General features: G+C 33.9%; 1 protein-coding gene across 1 annotated transcript in view; it reads left to right on the plus strand.

Moving 5' to 3' along the window:
* Positions 1–23042, plus strand: part of LOC126881519 (syntenin-1-like) — an 83431-nt gene that overhangs the window by 50212 nt on the left and 10177 nt on the right. Inside the window, exons 3-4 of the mRNA XM_050645821.1 lie at positions 1687–1962; positions 10008–10330. Of these exons, the coding sequence (XP_050501778.1) occupies positions 1687–1962; positions 10008–10330 (599 nt within the window). The remainder of the gene's footprint in view (positions 1–1686; positions 1963–10007; positions 10331–23042) is intronic.

Below are 23042 nucleotides of genomic sequence, written 5' to 3' on the forward strand. Positions count from 1 at the left end.
TCGCTGTAATAACCACAATAATAATTATTATGATACATAAGAATAACTATGATTTTTGTATAAAAAGACACTGTACCTATCTAATGTACTTTACAGAATTGAAATTGGACTATTTAAGCGGCCTCAGGAATATTGTAAAATTATAAACAATTTTTTGGCTTATAAACAAACAGAATATTTCGGGAAATATTAAATTAAATTAAATCGTGGAAAGGGAATTGGAAAAAAAGCGGCAGGACGCTTCTTTTAAAAGAAAAAACGTTTAATTGTGATGAGTGGTTCCTGAGATAAAACCGGTCAAAGTTGACCGGCATTTGCAGCAAAGATATAAACAATATGATCATAATTTTCGAACCATCAACTTTTTATTTTTGTCCTCTTTCTCCACACCAATTTTCATATCTTTAAAATACTCATTCATAACACATATTATTATAATAAGAACTATCGATATTACCAGTAAAAATTGCGAAAAATTGCAAAATTCCAATCAAAAATTAGGTTGGAGAAAATGTAATCTCAAAGTTCAAAATCGCTATACTTACGTTAAAAATTGCATTTTCTCGGCTTTCCATTGAGCAGTTTTCTTCATTCTTTTTTTGTTCCCAAGTAACTCGAGTGAGGCATCTAACTTAAGCATTATTAAATGCCAAACTTGCTTTTGTTCTGTTATAAATTAGTGTGACCAACACCAATTCAGTCGAATTCGGGACAAAGCTAAAAAAATACCTGAAATCCGGGACTTTTCAATGAAAATCGGACAATTTTTTTAAATATAGAACTTTAATATCTTCATTTTATTGATTATTTAACATTTTTATGTTGACAATATTTTTGTTGGGATTAGACAAGTGACAATTGGTTGTAACGATAACTACATTTTTCTTAGTTTTTGACGTTTCGACGGAAATCGTTCTCAAGAAAGGAATTTTTGATGTGGTACTAGTATTACAAAGAGCACTGAACGCTAGAATGTTGGGAAAAAGACCGCTTGGAAAGCCAAGAAAGCGCTGGGAAGACACAGTACACAGCGACGCACAAGCACTTTTAGGAGTCCGTGTATTGAGAAGAGCAGCGAGCAGCCACAGACGAACAAGGGCGGAGGCAAAAAATAAAGGAGGTCAAGGCTCAATTTGGGCTGTAGGGCCGTAGAAGAAAAAAAATTAGTATTACATTCTAGAAATTGTCGACTTTTTTGCGTCCGGCCAATTCAATTTGATGTGAATTCTTAAAAGAATAACGTATTCAAAATTTCAAAATAGAATTTTACCAAAATGTTGAAAATTCGGATGGTCCAGAAGCCTTGTCCGGGACGCCGGGACACGACTTCGTAATTCGGGCCATGTCCCGGATTTTTCGGGCTAGTTGGTCACACTAGTTATAATAGATTAATTTATTTATAAGAAGAGAAAACTATGCAGAGAAAACTTGCAAATTAATTTTTGTTTTTCTCATTTCCATAACAACGGAAGGTATACCTACTAATAAAAAAATAGTATTCGTAATTCGTAATAAAGTATTCGTGGATAACTGGTCTTTGAAACACTCTATCACTCTCAACCGTACTCGAAAAATCGCGCGTGTTTTAAAGACCTCAGTATCCACTTATACTTTAATATACTATTAAAGATGAATAATGATTTTGTAGAAAAAATCAAATGTTTCATTTACTGAATTTTTTTTCAGAGCGTTGTTCCCCAAACTACATCAACTGGCCTAATAGCTCCCATTTCTGGACAATCAGTCGGCCTTCAAAGAGCTCAGGTCACTCACGGTGTTCGCCAATTGATACTCTGCAAAGATAAAGATAACAAAGTGGGAGTTCGCGTCAAATCCATCAACAAAGGTGTATTCGTCTGTGTCGTTGTAGAGAACTCGCCAGCCGCCATGGCAGGGTTGCGATTTGGAGATCAAATCTTGCAAATTAACGATGAAAACGTCGCTGGATATACGATGGAAAAGGTAAGAAAGAGTTATTTTGGACATAAGCGATTTTTTATGGCTACTGTTGATATTCCTTTATACTCCAGGCTGTGGGTGAAAAATAGGTCGATTTCAGGATATAATTCAGGAATTTTTGAAACCTATCAGGTGTTGTAAAGGACGATGCCAGGAATAACTTCTACTAAAATGTGACCAAAAATATTGTGAGCTTTTTTTTTATTGCGATTTTCATTTGTTAAATTTGCAATTTTTAAAGATTTTTAATGTTGCAGCTTAGGATATTGATTCTAGAGAAAAACTTTTTAATAGAAAGTTGTAGTAAATTAAAAAACCTACAATTTGAGCTATGGTAAGTTTAATTTCGTTTATTGGTTATTGCAAAACATCCTGCGAAAGGTCCAAAATGGCCGTTTTTTACAATTGCGTTATTTGTTGTACAAATAATTTTTTTTTATTTTTTAAAGCTTTAAAATGAAGATCTTTCAATTCCAAACATAAAAAAATTGTAAGGCCGGATTAACGAATTTGTTGCTTAGATATTATAAATTGTTTATCCCAAGAGGTCAAATGTCGGAGGCTATAACTTTTTGAAAAAAAAACGTAGAGAGTTGGTGAAACATCCAATCTCTTCTAAAGAGTTATATCTTCATATTCTGAAGTAAATATATGCGTAAAACATTTTTAAACCTCTAATTTTTGGGTTTGAAAATAAGGGGGCTTTCGTTATAAACATTTAGAGCTTTAGCGGCCCTGTACATCCTATGAGTTTTTAACTTACATATTATTTATTGTTCCTGAAGACGAAACGAAGATTTATAAAGAAATAAAAAATTTCTACGCCCAACTGAAGCCGAGCTAAATGTTGGGTTTGGAAATAAGGGGCAAATTTCGTTATAAACATTTAGAGCTGAAGCGGCCCTGTACATGTTACGAGTTTTTAACTTACAGATTATTGTTGCTAAAGACGAAACGAAGATTTATAAAAAAATAAAAATTTTCTATAACCAACTGAAGCCGAGATAATTGTTTCTTTTTTCTTAAATCGTAGTGCCTTTATTTATAACAATTAAGAAATTATTTTAGAGTCATTGACTAAAGAATAGTACATTGTTTACCGGGTAGGAAAAGCTTAACATTCCTGGACGACTGTGAAGATTGCTAAGTCGAGGCGCAAGCCGAGACTTAGCAACACAGAGTCCAGGAATGTGGCTTTTCCTACGAGGTAAACATACTATTTTTCCGCAAATCGTTTAAAATTCGACAGATATTGATTGATTTAAAAAAAACGCGATAATTTTATTCCCAAATAAATGGTGCTTTAAAATTCCTAATAAAATTACTTGGGTTACTATGGAAACGTATTGAGGTTGAATTGTCAAACTTGACGCTTATAAATTTAATTGCTGGTGTTCTCGAAAGTAAAATGATAAGTGATGATGAAATTTCCATTCCTGGGACTCCTCCAGAGCTGGTTGAGGCAGTGAATGCTGCTTCATTAGAATTATTGCCAAAGAAATCAAGAGAAAAGTACGAAAATGCATACAGACGTTTTATGGATTATCGCATGAGTAAAAATACGAGTTCTTTCTCAGAAAATGTTGTAATGGCATACTTCCTAGACCTTTGTTTAAAGAAGAAATCTTCAACATTATGGGCCAATTATTCAATGCTGAAGTCAACCCTTGCACTTAAACACAATGTAGATATATCTACATACTCAAAACTTCGTTCTTTATTGAAACGGCAAGCTCAAGGTTATAGGGCAAAGAAATCTAAGATTTTAACGAAGGAAGAAATTGAAAAATTTATCCAGGAAGCTCCAGATAAAGAAAATTTAATGATTAAGGTAATTTACAAGGTTTTAATAGCAATGTGTTTTCTATCATTTATGTAGAACACTAACAACTGTACGGAAATATCATTTCCTTACAGTAAGGAAATGACATTTCCTTTCAGTAAGGAAGTCCTGACTTTTTCTTCAAGAAATTTTGACAGGAATGTCAAAATTTCCTGGCGATTTGCGGAAAAGACTTATATTATCTTAAAATAAAAATTATTATAAAATAAAGTTACATTTAATTATTAAAAATTATTTTTTAAAATCGGTGCTTTTGCGAGCGGCCGAATTTTGCAAATCGCCCGGCTCGCTTCAAATCCGCGCTCTCGGAAAATTTTTACGTAACTTGTATTAAATTTTGACCAAAAACAATTTAATAATATTACCATTATAATATACAGTCTATTTACCACTGTATTTGTTTTTCTTGATAATCTTTTATATGTGAAATCTCATTTCTGGAGAAATAATATTACAAAAATGATACATATATATGAAATATGTTTTTAATTTTTTCAGTGTTATATAAATATAATAATAATAATGTTACTTCTTATTATACAATATAAAACTTTTTCTTCTTGTAGTGACTATCCGTTTTGGATGTTGGCGACCATCATGGCAATTTGGCAAACCCCATTTGGAAACTGAAAACCAGGAAGGCGAAGGATTACCTTGCTAGAAAATTTACGTACGTGCGTCGTTCAACACAACAACTACAAATCTTTTTAGAGCAGCAGTACCGATTTAGTATGCAAGTACAGATTGCCATGATGGTCGCCAACATCCAAAACGGATAGTCACTACAAGAAGAAAAAGTTTTATATTGTATAATAAGAAGTAACATTATTATTATTGTATTTATATAACAATGAAAAAATTAAAAATATAGTTATATATTTCATATATATATGTATCATTTTTGTAATATTATTTCTTCAGAAATGAGATTTCACATATAAAAGTTTATCAAGAAAAACAAATAGTGGTAAACAGACTGTATATTATAATGGTAATATTATTAAATTGTTTTCTGTCAAAATTTAATACAAGTTACGTAAAAATTTTCCGAGCGCGCGGATTTGAAGCGAGCCGGGCGATTTGCAAAATTCGGCCGCTCGCAATAGCACCGATTTTAAAATAATTTTTAATAATTAAATGTAACTATATTTTATAATAATTTTTATTTTAAGATAATATAAGTCTTTCTTTAGTCAATGACTGTAAAATAATTTCTTAATTGTTATAAATAGAGGCACTACGATTTAAGAAAAAAGAAACAATTATCTCGGCTTCAGTTGGCTGTAAATTTTTTTTATTTTTTTATAAATCTTCGTTTTGTCTTCAGCAACAATAATCTGTAAGTTAAAAACTCATAGCATGTACAGGGCAGCTCTAAGTGTTTATAACGAAATTTGCCCCCTTATTTTCAAACCCTAAAATTAGAGGTTTAAAAATGTTTTACGCATTTATTTACATCAGTATATGAAAATATAACTCTTTAGAAGGAGATGTTTCACCAACTCTCTACGATTTTTTTTTTCAAAAAGTTATAGCCTTCGACATTTGACCTCTTGGGATAAACAATTTATAATATCTAAGAAACAAATTCGTTAATCCGACCTTGCAATTTTTGTTTATATTTGGAATTGAAAGATCTTCATTTTAAAGCTTTAAAAATTAAAAAAATATATTTGTACAATAAATAACGCAATTGTAAAAATCGGCCATTTTGGACCTTTCGCAGGCTGTTTTGCAATAACCAATAAACGAAATTAAACTTACCATAGCTCAAATTGTAGGTTTTTGAATTTACTACAACTTTCTATTAAAAAGTTTTTCTCTAAAATCAATATCCTAAGCTGCAAAATTAAAAATCTTTAAAAAATTGCAAATTTAACAAATGAAAATCGCAATAAAAAAAAGCTCACAATATTTTTGGTCACATTTTAGTAGAAGTTATTTCTGGCATCGTCCTTTACAACAGCTGATAGGTTTCAAAAATTCCTGAATTATATCACGTTTTTTCACCCACAGCCTGGGGTATTATCTTAAAATGTGATAGGTCAGTGAAAGTAATGGGACGTGATTTCACTACCGGTGATTCAGTCGCCGTGATTTAGAAATCACCAATAACTACCGTTTCTGGCTAACTTCGGTAACCGTGATCAGTGACCAGATATATAGATATCAATTTCACGGCCACCGTCTCACAATATAATGAATATTACGATATTCTCGGTGAACGCGTTTTGGGGGACGGTGACCAACATCTGAAGATTTCCCATTGTGAATTTTAGGAACTGTTAAATACGAGGTATTTTTTGTTATTGCAGGTTGAATATTTTGTCATTCCTAAAAACATTCTTAAAAGTTTATGTAAAAAAAAATTAATTGCAATTATAAAGTTATTTTTAGTTTTATTTAAAGAGGAAGCTTTATCAAGAAAATTTTATAGTGTTTGTTAAATGAATTACTTTATTGTTACTTAGTATTGTAAATTTATATTATATAAGTCAAACAATCTAGTTGCGTTAGATAAGAGAGTAGGCGAAAAGTTTCGGGCCAATGCTTTTTAAATGCGTTAATTTTTTTCGAATCCTAACTAATAAATATTTTTGAAAAAATTAAAACAGAATGAAAGATTACATTATTACCGAGGGCCGACATTCCCTTAAAATAAACGAAATTTCATTTGACTGAGATATTTGAAATTAAAAATCACACACAATTTTCTCTTTTCTCTACAAAACAATTGTTATTGTTTAAACAATTAATAAACAATTAGCCACTCAATATGTGAGTAGAACTTGTTATCTTAACGTGTATATCGCTGGTACCTACGATTAATGTGATTCCTAATACATTTCCAGTGAAAATAATAACTTTTTGATAAGTGTTGGCGATACAATTATTTTTTATACGCATGTCCGCGAAGATTATAACTCCCAAAATATTTATAACGAAAAGATGTAGTTCATAATAGATGCCGACGAAAACAATTATTTCTCTTTCTGTTTCTGTTTCTACCGACGAAACAATTATTTCTGAGAAATTTTTAGTAATTAAAATTTTCGTGGACCCAAAAACAGAAATGATGTTCTACTCTTACCGGCATTTTTCGGAGTTATACTTTTCGTAGGCGGCGGCGATATAACCTACCAAAATAAGTTTTAGAAAAATATAAGCTTGTTTGAATTTTTCCGAAACAATGCATACTTTCGTTCTCTATTGAAGAACGCCCCTATCAATATTTATACAAATATGTGCCAGAATATTAATATTTAAAATATTTTAATGTAAAAATAAATAAATATAAAATCAAATTTCACTATACAATGTCCGAATATACCAATGACATAAAATATTTATATTTACGTCGCTGAAAAATACTAATCAAGAAATTATAATTGTCATATTTACATGATTTGTGAAAATACTGTCACAATCGATTACTTTTGTGTCAAATTATCTTTATTCGCATCATTGATTGGTTATTTATTAAGAGTATTGTAATCGCCAACCAATTATACATCTTTGAGTATAAGTCGTTTTAATATGAAAATACCCGTCAAGGAATACATAATTTTCTAAGTTCGATGGATAATAATCAAAGAGGTACGTTTTTTCTGTCACTTCTAACTGTAATGCATTAGAGAGAATTCGATAATCTGTGACGCACTGAAAAAAGGGTTTGGGATGATCTGTACTTGTTATTCATACTTGCCAAGTGAGAACGTGGTATTTTATGTTTTTTTTTTTCAACTGTTTGGAAAAATGTTGTGACTATCAATGAGTCGGAACAGTCATGACCACTGTGTTTTGGGACTGCAAAGACATAATTTTAATTGACTATCTTGAAAAAGGTAAAACTATCAATTAAAGACCTGCTCCAATTAACAGATCTGTTGGTGAGTTAATATGAAAGTTAGGGTCAGATAGCTGAATATTAGAAGGAATTCCTAAGAAAGATATATCAACATTACAACCAGGGAGCTGATCACATATTGATTTAGTAATTAGACAATTCATAGAACTTTTGAACGAGGACTAACAAGAAGCAATTGTTAAATTGCAATTGTATTTTAAATTCTAGGAAACTTAACCAAAACCAGATACTGATACATTCAAATAATTTTTTGCTATTCCCAATTTATCAAAAAAATTAGATACAATATAATTTGATTGTGAGGCACTATCCAGGAGGGCACGACATTTGTGCGCAACTCCTGCGCTGTCAGAAACATTTACTAGAACTGTTGATAACAGAACAGACTTGTATTCTGGGACACAGTTAGATGGAGTTTGAGTATTGTGTATAGTCGAATCAAATTGAATATTCGAAGATGACTGCACTTGATTGGAATATGAAGTTAAATTATCCGAGTTGTCAACATTGATATGCAAGAGAGAGTTATGCTTTTTACCACATTTAGTACACTTTCCGTACTTACAATTTATATTAATATGGCCTGAATGTAGACAATTGAAACAAAATTTAAGCTTTTTAACATTTTCGGCCCGATTAGAAATACTTAAATGATTGAAATCGGGACACAGACTTATTTTATGATTGATGGATTTGCAGAAAGCACAAGAAGTTTGAGTGGCTACTAGAGTTCTCGGGGATTTCGTATTGGAACTGAATCGCTCTTTATTATAATGTCCAAGGTTAACATCAATTTTTTCCAAAACGTCAGCCTTACTTTTTAGAAAATTAATAGGATCCTCTAACGTTGCGTTTGGAGGTTTCTTAGATTCCCACTCCTGTATGGTGTAGGAATCAAGTTTTCCTATTATAATAAATATAAGTAGAGTATCCCAAATATCAACTGGTTGGTCCAATGATTTAAGTGATCTTAAATTACCTTGAAGTTCATCTATTAATTGCCTGATGCTTGATGCAGATGGCTTTGTGATTTTTGGGAGAGAAAAAAGACACTTAGTGTGATTGTATATTAATAAATCTTTGTTTGCAAATCTTTCTCATAGCATTTGCCACGCGACTGAGAAATTATCCGAAGACACTGGCAAACCACTAATGACCTTTTCGGCAACACCGCTAAGAGAGGATTTCAAGTAGTGGAATTTTTGAATAGGATTTATATCTGAATTATCCAAGATTATTGACTGAAATGAATCTCGATACTGTAACCATTTCTCGAGTTTCCAATATATTCTACAAGGTCGACTAGAAGGACCTGCTTGGGATTGAACATCGTTTTCTGAATTAACGTTATGCATAACTTCACTGGGATTAAACTTTGATAGTAGCGATCGTGTTTTAGTAACAATAGAGAAATAATCTTTTTCGAAGAGCTCTCTTTGGGACGCTTCCTCCTCTAAATCGTTCACTTGACATTCAATTTCAGATTGAACTTCATCGAAATTATCTACAGCTTTACAGCTTTGTTTAACCTTAATTTGATTTCCTCAGACGGAATATTATAATCATATCATCGTTGGAAATATTTGACTCTACATCTGTGATATAATTTTTAAAAATTGTCAATTTAGATTTAAGTCCTGCTCTCTTTCTCTTGTACCTCTCAACGTTAGAAACTTGACTATGATTTTCAGTTTCGGACATTGTGACTTATATTGAAGTAAAAAAGAAGAAAATAAAATATGACAATAATTCTATAAAGAGAAATGTCGCGTAAACCTCACGTAAATGTCAGATAGTCTTGACAAACCAAATTAAATGCAGAATTGTCAAAATATGAAGGATTGATATTATACAAAACGAAGTAGGTAGTAAGTTAAAAAGTAACAACAAAAAAAAATAACCAATTGGAAACTTAGGCGCCACAAGTGAATGATTAGACACTGACCTTAAATATATGTAATCAAACAATGAAATAATCGAATAAACCAATGAAATATGATTAAATTTTGTGACACTGGCGAATGATTAGACGCCGAAATTGTCAATTAAGTAGGAAAATGAAATATGATTAAATTTTATAACACTGGCGAATGATTAGACGCAGAAATTTCAATTCTTCCATATCTTCTTCTTTCAAATTACGGTGGGCTAAAGGAAAACTGTACAAAATCACTTTCAGTACCTTGTTAAAACTTATAATGTCTCTTTACTGTGTCATACCTACTCCAAAAGTACATTTTGTTGTTGAATTTGAACGTTAGGAACAAATTATTATAATGATTTATGGACAAAAGATTATTGTATGTTTTGTTTCAATGAATCAAAATTACTTTTTAGGTCCACGCTATGTTCAAGAAGAGCCCCGTGAACGGTATCAACGTAGTTGTCAGAGACAGGCCCTTCGAAAGAACTATCACTTTACACAAAGACAGCGTGGGTTGTATAGGATTCCAATACAAGAACGGTAAAATTATCACAATTGTTAAGGACTCTTCGGCCGCTAGGAACGGTGTTCTGATCGAACATCAGCTATTGGAAGTGGATGGACAAAATGTTGTAGGACTGAAAGACAAGGAAATTACTAACATCATTCAGAAAGCTGGACCCGTCGTTACTATCACCGTTATTCCGAGTTTCTTATACGACCATATGATCAAATCGTAAGTATAGGTTTTTTTTAAATAGATTTTTACGATTTGATGACTGAAATATGTTGTTTTTTAAAAAGAATGTGTGTGTACTTTGTACGCACGTAAGAAGTTATACTTCTATTATATGATTTCAACGAAATCAATTAAACAGTTTATTTATATTTTATTTAAATATTAAACTAATTTTAATACGTTACTTTTAAAAATTTTTATTAAAACAATACGAAAAATTAAAAAAATAAAAGAATAAAACACGCAAACACATTGAAAAATGAAACCAAAGAAATTATTTCTGAACAATTGTTGAGAAAATTTTAATTAAATACGTATTTTCTAAAAAAACATATAGGTAATAAATATACTTACAATCATAAAATGTATAAAAAAAAAAATAAAAATTTGCATTGGGAATTGAACCTGCGTCTATCAGGTTTAGATTATTTTGAACTCACCCCACGCAGAATTTAATTACCGAGACATGTGGAATTAAAATACGACAAATTATAGACTAAAAAAGCAGTATATTAGATGGAGATTTTTGTTGGTAATAAAATTATGTAAATCAAAGCATTACCTACTAGCTAGGTAGGTACATTTACCAAATAGGTATTTACCTAATTTGTAATTTTTTATTACAATACTGAAACATTTACAAATGGGGTAGTGAAGCGCAATACATGATGCTGTTTCCAGTTAGCATCTCTAGCCTCTCCTATTCAATTCCTATCCTCACCTCCACGAAGTGTGGCTTAGGCTGCACGGGTGAACCCCGGAGAACCTGAGCAACCCTGTTGGAGATTGGGTAACCAACCCCAGTGGAAGGCAGGGTCAGGGCTGACGAGGAAGGGAGAAATGGTCCTCCGAAAAGGGGGTTTTGCTATGGATCAGCAACCCATACAAGGAAAAAGAAAGACGCTACGAATCGAATACTATTGCCTCGGAATAGACATGAAACACGGATTAGACCCAAGCTACGAAATAAGGACATTCTTTTAGGCACATGGAACGTGCTAATCTGGTTCAGGCCCGGAATTGCAACACATGCCATAAAACAGCTTCAAAAATATAAGATGGACGTAACAGCGATCCAGGAAATGAGATGGACAGGATCGGGAAGCCTGCAAATGGAAAATTTCCTGGTTTTCTGGTCAGGAGAAGAGGAAAGGCACGAATTTGGATGTGGGTTTGTAGTTAACGGAAAACTCAAGTCTGCCATAATTGATTTCAAACCAATCAACAAGCGCATGTGTTCTCTAAGGCTTAAAGGAAAATGGTTTAACCTAACCCTCTTCTCAACCCACGCACCAACTGAAGAAGCAAATGAAGACGACAAGGAGGAATTTTATGAAATTCTAGAACAACAGTACAGAATGGCACCCAGACACGACGTCAAAATCATACTGGGAGACTTCAATGCCAAACTAGGTAAAGAGGACCATCTTAGAGCGGTGATCGGTACACATAGCTTACACGATAACACCAATGATAACGGATCAAGATTGGCAGAGTTCGCTGTAGCCAACAATATGGTAGTGAAAACTACACAGTTCCAAAGGAAAAATATACATAAAGTAACCTGGGTGTCAAATGACGGAATCACACGAAACCAGATAGACCACGTGCTCATCGACGGAAGACACTCTAGCAATATCATCGGCGCACACAGTTTAAGGGGAGCAAAAAGTGACTCTGACCACTTCCTGGTCAGAATAAAAATGAGAACAAGGCTAAACACGAGACATCCAAAGCAACGCCAACAAGGAAACAGATGGGACATTTCAAGGCTCGATCTACCTGATAATGAACGCCAATATCAGTCACTGATCCAAAATAAATTGCAGACAATGGAAGAAGAAGAGACATTAACACCAGAATTGACCATAGACCAGAAATTGCAAAATAGAACAAACGCCATAGAAAGCGCCGCAGCGGAAACGATAGGGAAACAAAAGAATAACAAGAAGAAAAACCAGTGGTTTGACCAGGAGTGCGAACAAAGCTTACAGCAGAAAGCAATCAAGAGGCTGGAGCTACTAACGCGACCTACAGAAGAGAACAGGGAAGACTACAATAGAATAAGGACTCAAACGAGAAGACTTTTGAGAAGAAAAAAGAAACAGTACCTAGAAGCACGAATACAGCAACTCGAGGAGGAACATAGAACCGGTCAGTCTAGACAGTTTTATAGGGACATAAAAACAATGACGGGCAACACGATCAACAGCCCAAGATTTATAAAAGACGATGCAGGACAATTGCTCACTGACGACGAAAAGATAAGCCGCCAACGGAGAAAGTATTTTGAGCAACTCTTAAATACAGAAAACCCCACAACGACAGGGCAACAAAGACAGTACCAGTTAGCCGAACCTGAAATACCAGGGCCCACACTAGCTGAAGTAAAGTCCGCAATTTCGTCCCTAAAAAACCATAAAGCCCCAGGCCCAGACGGCATACAGGCGGAACTACTAAAAAAAGGGGGAGACAAACTACATCTTGAGATATATCATCTTTTAAGAGAAGTCTGGGAAAGAGAAGAAATACCGAAACACTGGCATGAAAGCCATATAATACCTATTCACAAGAAGGCAGACAAACAAATATGTCGGAACTATAGAGGAATATCGTTAATTAATACAACATACAAGATTATATCCATAATACTGTTTAGAAGATTAACTCCATACGCAGAGGAAATAATAGGCGACTACCAAAGCGGATTCAGACCGGGAAGGTCGACTATAGACCAGATCTTCGTCCTACGCCAGGTGTTGGAAAAAAACTGGGAATTCAACCGCGATGTACACCAAATCTTCGTGGACTTCAAACAAGCTTACGATTCTGTTAGCAGAGAAGCATTGTGGGAGACTATGATAGAAATGGGAGTACCTGGAAAACTGGTACGATTAGCAAAGGTGAGCACGGAGAACGCTTCCGCACGAATCAGAGTTGGCAGCAACACGTCGGAGGAATTCCTCATTGACACAGGACTTAGACAAGGAGATCCTCTCGCCCCCCTGCTGTTTAACTTCGCACTGGAACATGCAGTAAGGAAAGCTCAGCCACAACTGACAAACGGATTTGCCGCCCAAGGATCAAAAATACTATTAGCCTTTGCCGATGACGTGGACACAATTGCACAATCCACCAGAGATGCAAAAGAAGTTTTCACCCTATTCGAGAACGGAGCCAAGGAAGTTGGTCTTAAGGTCAACGAGGACAAGACCAAGTACATGGTGGTTACGAAGAACCCAAGACCAAGGGTTAGACAAAACGTAACAATTAATGAATACAATTTAGAAGTCGTCAAAGAATTTAAGTACTTGGGAGCGATCATAACATCTGAAAATAACTATGAAAAGGACGTGGCAGCCAGGATTATTGCAGGAAACAAGGCATATTACTCGTTAAGGACCCTACTTAAATCAAAAATACTCTCAAGACCAACAAAAATAAGAGTATATAAGACAATCATTCGTCCCACAATAACGTACGGAAGCGAAACCTGGACTCTGAATCAGCGGGAAACAACAAAATTACTGGTACTTGAAAGAAAGATACTGCGGACTATCTATGGACCTTGCAGAGAAGAGACAACAGGAGAATGGAGAAGAAGACACAATGATGAACTCCAGACAATATACGGAGATGGAAACATAGTACGCTACATTAAATCAAACAGAATACGATGGGCGGGTCACGTACTAAGATCAAGTGACGAAAGACTTCTAAACGCCACATTCTGGGAAAGGCCCGATGGAAAAAGGTCAGTTGGTCGCCCAAGAAAGAGATGGAAGGACGCAGTAGCCAGCGATCTACGCAAAATGGGAGTACAGCAATGGGAAATAGCTGCTCAGGACCGACAACAATGGAGGGAAATAGTAAACGCGGCCAAGACTCACATAGAGTTGTAGAGCCAAATGATGATGATGATGAAACATTTACAATAAGGTACGTACCTGTTGCTTTTAAAAACTGTTTAAAAAGTCACTACAATTATGAACTTGCTTTTTGTCACTGTCCTCACAACAATAAAAACTAATATACACAACATTTTGTTTATCCAGAATCTCCATTTGAACAATTATTGACAGATGATTTTAACACCCAATCAGATCCCTCATAACGTTTCATACCATACTGTCTGTGTGCGCATGCGCTTAACAAAATAAAAATTTCCCCTTGTGCCTAAAGAAGTATAACTTCAAAAATTCTAAAATAAAGGAACCATTTTAATTACATTATAAAATATGTACGAACTTGTAAGTAGAGGAAAGTATTCGAAATGACTACTATGTGAATATGGCCTGAAACCAGCAAATGACATGACTGTTCTATTTAAGAATTTCATATTAGTCACTATAACAGTGAACTCTCTCTTGACGTGCACCTCTATATCATTCGGATATGTGACTCCGTACGTTTAAACTCCCCTAACACTCAACAAAGGACGTGGACGTTAGGTAATTATATAAAAATAATTCTAATACAACATAAGGTTCCCTCATTACATTTCTCAATACTTTTTCTATCGTGGGTTATACTAATATCAATTCCCTGCATATACATACATATCCTCCCTAAACGTATCCCACCAATCTAACAATAAAACACTGAAAACGTTTGTTTTCTATACTTCCACAAAATTTATTATAACTATGTGACTACAGCTGTTTCCGCAGAGTGCCTTTCTCAAGTGATTTAGTTTACTATGTGTTTGCCTTTTTAAAGTCTTTAACTGAAGAGGTTGAGGAGTGGGGACCTGTTTATCTCGAATTGGTCATTTCATTTATCATTCGGATATGTGACTCCGTACGTTTAAACTCCCCTAACACTCAACAAAGGACGTGGACGTTAGGTAATTATATAAAAATAATTCTAATACAACATAAGGTTCCCTCATTACATTTCTCAATACTTTTTCTATCGTGGGTTATACTAATATCAATTCCCTGCATATACATACATATCCTCCCTAAACGTATCCCACCAATCTAACAATAAAACACTGAAAACGTTTGTTTTCTATACTTCCACAAAATTTATTATAACTATGTGACTACAGCTGTTTCCGCAGAGTGCCTTTCTCAAGTGATTTAGTTTACTATGTGTTTGCCTTTTTAAAGTCTTTAACTGAAGAGGTTGAGGAGTGGGGACCTGTTTATCTCGAATTGGTCATTCAGAATTATATCTCTATTATTTAATTTAATCATTTCTATAGATTCTAATAAAGATAGCTTAAGGCCTTTATTTTGAATGTGCCGAATTTGAAACTCTTCATTAAAAGAATGATTATGATCTAGAATCTAGAAGGTGAAGTGCGTATGTAGAAGTGTCTGTTTTTCTATTGTTGAAAGCCCTTTTGTGTTCTGCTATCCGTTTGTCAAAGGTTCTGCCAGTTTGACCGATGTAAGTTTTCGGACAGTCACCACAAGTTAGTTTTTAGACACCACTCTGTAGTTGTTTTCTTCATACGCACTTCACCTTCTAGATATTAATCATTCTTTTAATGAAGAGTTTCAAATTCTGCGCATTAAAAATAAAGGCCTTAAGCTATCTTTATTAGAATCTATGGAAATTAATAAATTAAAAAATAAAGATATAATTCTGAATGACCAACTCGAGACAGACAGCTCCCCACTCCTCAAACTCTTCAGTTAAAGACTTTAAAAAGGCAAACACACAGTAAACTAAATCACTTGAGAAAGGCACTCTGCCGAAACAGCTGTAGTCACATAGTAGTCCAGGGTAATAAGGTTTTTTTCCATGACACTTGAACAGCCAGGGTACTGAACCGTTTTTTCGGCAGGTAATACCTATAAGAGCAAATTGTAACTATATCCTGCGTAGGATCTGGCGGCCATTTTTATTTATAAACAATAATTAAGTGCCAAAAAATGGCATTTTTCACTTTTTTTCAAATCAGTGGAAAACAGGGAAACTTATGGTTTTTTTAGTACAAATATCTTAGAGATTATGGAAAAGCTTTAAAATGACGTATTACAAAGTTTGATATACTCATTTATTGTTAATATAATTGCGAAAAAAGGTAGGAATTGCAAAAAAAATTATTTTCGCAATAACTTGTTAAAATTAGTGTAAAGCTTTGAAATTTTTGTCAAATAAGGGTTCTTTGGTGCTTAATATGTGATAAAAATTTCAAAGCGATTCATTCGATTGTTTAAATTTTATTCAAATTGTTTATCCCAGAGAGCATTTTTTTGCAATAACATAAGTCAGAAGAAAATGACGTTAGAACCATTCCACAGGTGTCAAATGAAAGAGCATGAGCTATATTTTCAACTTTGTTGTGAATAAAAAAATGCATTTATTAGTAATAAATAATTATGCAAAAGTATCGTAAATCTTTCCTTATAAACTTTTTATTTTGTTATATAAGAAATTATACATATTTATTACAATTTTTTATCAATTATGATATAGATAACATTACTTGGACATTACTTGGTAGTTGTCACTTAAAACAGGGTAAAAAAGTTAATTTTTTTGGAAAAAGTTATTCAAAAAGTTAATAAAGAAAAATTGACGATACTTTTGCATAATTATTTATTACTAATAAATGCATTTTTTATTCACTTTTTTAAACCATGTTGAAAATGTAGCTCATGCTCTTTCATTTGACACCTGTGGAATGGTTCTAAGGTCATTTTTTTCTGACTTATGTTATTGCAAAAAAATGTCTCTGGGATAAACAATTTGAATAAAGTTTAAAAAATTGAATGAATCGCTTTGAAATTTTTATCACATATCAAGCACCAAAGAACCCTCATTTGACAAAAATTTCAAAGCTGTACTCTAAGTTTTACAATTATTGAGAAAATATTTTTTTTTGCAATTCCGACCTTCTTTCGCAATCATATTAACAATAAATTAGTATATCAAACTTTGTAATACGTCATTTTAAAGCTTTTTCCATAATCTCGAAGATATTTGTACTAAAAAAATCATAAGTTTCACTGTTTTCCGTTGATTTGAAAGAAAAGGGGAAAATGCCATTTTTTGACAGTTAATTGTTTATAAATAAAAATGGCCGCCAGATCCTACGCAGGAAATAGTTATAATTTGTTCCTATAGGTATTACCTGTCGAAAAAACGCTTCAGTACCCTGGCGGCTGAAGTGTCACGAACAGGGTATATTTTTGTCTTATTACCCTGGCCTATAGTTATAATAAATTTTGTGGAAGTATAGAAAACAAACGTTTTCAGTGTTTTATTGTTAGATAAAATGAACTTCCATCAAGTAACGATCGAATCGATCAAGTAACACCCATCAAGTGTTATACAGTTATTTGAATGCTCTTAAAGGTGTACTCGTATGAGGGGTAGCTGATGTCAAATCTTTGAATACGTACAGCTGACTTTGTTAAGTTCTTTTTTTATTTAAAAAGTAAGAACTTATTGTTTTTCTATTAAATGGTCCTTTTATATTTTAATTTTAGAGTAAAGTGGCATTTACATACAAGTAAAAGGTTGTAACCCTTTAAAGTGATGGCGTGAAATACCGCCACGAAAACGTGTAGGGCAGAATTGCAGAATTCTTAGAGTTCCGTTTTTTGTTGAGAATGGAACTTCAAATCGAAGTTGACTTATGTTTTTGGCTCACAGTCGTAATGATTTTCAGTTCCCTTTTTTACTAAAATGCATTTTTTAATATCTTCTACTCGTTGGGCTAAAAAAGTTCGTAGGCCAATATAGAAAAAAATTTTTGGTAAAATTTTATTTTATTTCTCAATATACTTACCTTCGAGTGCGATACAACGATTATTATTGGCAGCTATACAACTTTTCAATACCATTTTTATAATACAATTTGTCGTTAGCCTCTAAATAAGTCTCAGTTTCGGCAATTACTTCTTCATTGGTGCTAAATTTCTTTCCATCGAGAATTCGCTTGATGTCAGCGAGCAGATGGTAGTCGCTGGGAGTCATATCTGGTGAATATGGTGGCTGCGGAAGCAATTCGAAGCCCAATTCATGAAATTTTGCCATCGTTTTCATTTATTTGTGACACGGTGCGTTGTCTTGACGAAATAGCACTTTCTTTTTCTTCAAATCTGGCCGTTTTTTCTCTATTTCTTCCTTCAAACGCTTCAATAACACAATCCAAGCGCATCCCAAAATACTGATGCCCTAACATAACCTTGCCAGCCGACTGTTGTGTCTTTCCACGATTTTAGTCTAGTCGCAACATAGGGGGTCCCGTGGACACTTTTAGTTCGTCGCGATTTGATGGTGGTATTATAGGTTTTTCGGATCGCTGAATCTAATGGAAGTGGTCTGGAAGCCCAAATGTGGTGCGTTTAATTGTTATTAACAAATTATGGAAAAATTAGGTGTTTTTCAGGAATTATTAGAAGCCCTGTAAATAAATTGATAGTGTTAAGGTCTTCTCTGGTGTATTTTTGGTCGCTGAATCGAATGTGACTAAACTGTATTCATTTTACAGATTCCCAACTGTAAACAAACGCACATGGAAGCTAAACAGGGTCGTACTGAACTGAGGTGTATCATATATTTTACCGTGAGTGAATGGACTATTATGAAACTGCATTCTGTATATTTTTCATGTCCAGAAAAGGAAATAAAACTGTTTGAAACATCAATAAATTAAAATTTTGGGTTTTCTTACCGTTCTAAAAGTGATTACCACAAGCTATTTTTACTTTTGAACAATAAATACTTTGTTTATGTATATTAAAAGGTCATTAAATAGACTGCACACTATAAAACTTATAAAAAAACTATAAAACACGACCGGTATTAATTAATAACTCAACAATAACTATTATAAAATACATATAACACAAAATAATATTATCTTAAAAACTAACACATTACATACGATTTGAATTTGAGGACTGACAAGTTTGGACCTGTAAAATGAGAATCCGCCTGGTTTAGGACAATAAATTACATTTAATAGCCTCTTGAAGAATTAAAGGGCGAATAGTAACACGTGCGTTTGTTTATAGTTGGGAATTTGCTATATGAATGCACTTTAGTCGCGATTACTCAAAATATGTTCTTATTTTGTTAATAACAAAATAATAGTTTATTCGCCGAAAAGCTCGAAATGCGCTATCTTCAGCAAGTTTGTAGTCTTTTTCATAGTATTTTTATACGCTAAATCGATTGCCGCTAGTCGTGATAGCTTATACCACGTTCCGACTGTTATTAATAAATTATTGCAAAAATAACGGTTTATAGTACGTTCACTCACGGTTTTTACTCTGAATTTTAAAAAGCCACTTGGATTGACATGAAATTTGGCATACACGTAGCTAACATGTCGAACAAAACAAGTGATATTGTGCCGATGTCCTGCTTTTACCCTGGGGGGGGGGGAGGGGGGTGAGTTTCACACCTTTTTGGGGGTGAAAAAAGAAACCTTTAAAATAAGTCACTTTTGTTGTATATTCTATCTATGCAGTTTTTTCACTAAGTCAATACTTTTCGAGTTTTGGTCGTTTTGTTAAAAAATGAATATATTCACTCGCAAATAACTCGAAAAGTATTGACTTAGTGAAAAAACTGTATGGAACAAACGTTGCTTAGAATTAATCAGTTTATTCAATTCCAGACTTATTTTAAAGGTTTCTTCTTTCACCCTCCGAATCGGGGTGAAACTCACCCCCAAGGTAAAAGCAGACATCGGTACAATATCACTTGTTTTGTTTGACATGTTAGCTACGTGCATGCCAAATTTCATGTCATTCCAAGTGGTTTTTTAAAATTTAGAGCAAAAACCGTGAGTAAAGTACTATAAACCGTTATTTTTGCAATAATTTATTAATAACAAAGTCGGAACGTGGTTTAAGCTATCACGACTAGTGACAATCGATTTAGCGTATAAAAATACTATGAAAAAGACTACAAACTTGCTGTAGATGTTTTTCGGCGAATAAACAATTATTTTGTTATTACCAAAATAAAAACACATTTTGATTAATCGCGACTAGTCGCATTCGATTCAGCGACCAAAAATACACCAGAGAATACCTTAACACTATCAATTTATTTACAGGGCTTTTAATAATTCTCGAAAAACACCTAATTTTACCATAATTGGTTAATAACAATTAAACGCACCACATTTGGCCTTCCAGACCACTTCCATTGGATTCAGCGACCCAAAAAACCTATAATACCACCATCAAATCGCGGCGAACTAATTGTCCACGGGACTCCCTATGTTGCGACTAGACTACAGTGGAACCTCGATTATCCGTCTCTCCATTAACCGTTACCTCTGTTAACCGTCAGGGTACATACAGACGTTGTATTGACTACAGAAGCAAAAATTTTAATGTAAAAAAATAAAAAAAAAAGTTAATTTGATTTGTGATGAGGACCCAAACCGCTATCCATTGCTGATAGATAAAGAAATCGTTGAAAGGGCAACAAAGGCGGACTAAACAGATTCAGAAGCTGACACAGACTTGGAGTTTGATTGTAGATATCGATGGTGTAAAGGCCAAAGGGCGTAACCCTCAATTTATAAATTTTACAGGAGGCTTATAAAACTGAATTAATTGTACTATGTCGCTAGTTTCAATATTCCATATTCATTGTTCTATGTAGCTATCATAGAACATGTAACTGAGAATATTGTAACTAGCTACATAGTACAAGTAATTCAGTTTTATAAGCCTCCTGTAAAATTCATAAATTGGGGGTTAGGCCCTTTGGCCTTTACACCATCGATATGTTGATGAACCTATTGTAACTGACAAAGATTTGCGTCAATAACCTAGAGAATCTGCATCGCAGACGAAATAATTCATCGAGTGGTATTCTCGACAAGAAGAAGCCAATAAAGTAGATTGCATGATCTTATGCCGATTAAGAAATTCAGCCGTCGCAAAATGTGAAGCAAAAGTAAAACAAACAAAGATTTCAGAATATTTTAAATTAATTCGATTGTACGAACACAAATCCCTCTTATATTGTCAAACAAAACATACAAATGAAATTTTAAAGTTGTACTATGAATGTTTAATTTTTTTTAATGTTCTGTTAACCGTCTTTTCGATTATCCGTCATACCCTTGGTCCGGTGCCGTGACGGATAATCGAGGTTCTACTGTATTTGGAGTCGGTTCATCACGTGCAGTCCACTGGCTGATTATCGATTGGACTCCGTTGTGAAATGATGGAGCCATGTTTCATCCATTGTAACATCGACGCAAAAATTCGGTTTTATTTCGATTGAACAGCTTCAAACACTTCTCAGGATCATCAATTTGTTGTTGTTTGTGATCGATTGTGAGCTCCCGCGGCACCCACTTTGCACAGGGCCTTCGCATGCCCAAATTTTCATGCACAATATATCCAACACGTTCCTTTGATATCTCTAGAGTCTCAGCTACCTCGTACAACTTCACTTTACGGTCATCCAAAATTAATTTGTGGACTTTTTTTGATGTTCGTCGTTAACAGCCTCTTTGGGAGAACTGCTAAAGACTGTGATGCACCGGAAAATGTTTTATCTGGGACATATATTGAGCGGAAATAGATATATAATACTACAACTGATCCTTTAAGGCAAAATAGATGGTCGTAGAAGTGTAGGAAGAAAACAAGTTTCTTGGTTAAAAAACATGCGTGAATGGACTCAGATATCAAATGCAGGATTCCATATTGCAGAAGATAGAGAAGCCTTTGCTATGGTCATCGCGAACGTCGGATAATTCTGATATGACACGTAAAGAACCAAAAGCAGAGGATGAATCAGTCGCCAATAAAGAGCCTTTTTCGCCTAATTTTGAGTACTTTTCAGGCCTCTTGTCTTTATGTCCATTTTTTTTTCACGAGTTAGAACGAAATTTTACTGCCTGCATCGTCCTCGGTGCTCATTTCGCCTCGTTTAAACTTTTTTCCTTTTTATCAATTTTTTTAAACTAACACAAAGTTGCTTCACTCAAAATGCTATATGTATCTCATAAACTAATAGTTCGCCAGCTGTCAAATTTATACACGTGTCTTTTGAAGGTTAGGGCTGACTATTTAATACTATTTAATACCAGTAGTGCCATCTATATGTCAGTCTACGAACTTTTCAGCCCACCTGCTATTACGCCTTTTTTGTTTCCCCTTACTTCTTTCAACGTTTTTAAAAATTAGTAACACGTTATATTGTGTTATTGTCGATCGTACGCTGAAATATGCTCTTCCATTTAAATATCAGTACATAATTTTTTATCGCTTCATTGTTTTATCCAGTTTTGTATCGTGCATCATAGTTTTTATACTTTATCATATTAAGATTCAGTTGAATGCTCGAATATATGAATTTTACGGAAATAAAAGGCAGATATCCAGCAGAGTTATTTATTAAATCTTGTCCAAGTACTTTCGCTCTTAGAGCATCTTCAGAGGCATTTCATCAAAAGAATAGGAGGCTATCCAGCACATTTAATAATTTCGTACACATTCACATATATCTAATTAGCCTTTTTCGGACCATCCTTGGACATAGGCCTCCCCAATTCTTTTCCATTCTTCTCTGTCTGTCTGTCTCTACAGTTATCCACCTATAGAGCCATTCACATACAATAGAGAAATTTTGCACCTCTTATTTTGCAATTCCGTTATGGTTATCGTTATACTACGTCTGCGCAGTAGCGAATATATGATCCGTTATCGTTATTAAACATAAGGGATTCCATAATTTACGGAGGTTTAAAGTAGTGCTTATCGTT

This window comes from Diabrotica virgifera, chromosome 3 (genome assembly GCF_917563875.1).
Source record: "Diabrotica virgifera virgifera chromosome 3, PGI_DIABVI_V3a".
Classification (NCBI taxonomy): domain Eukaryota; kingdom Metazoa; phylum Arthropoda; class Insecta; order Coleoptera; family Chrysomelidae; genus Diabrotica; species Diabrotica virgifera.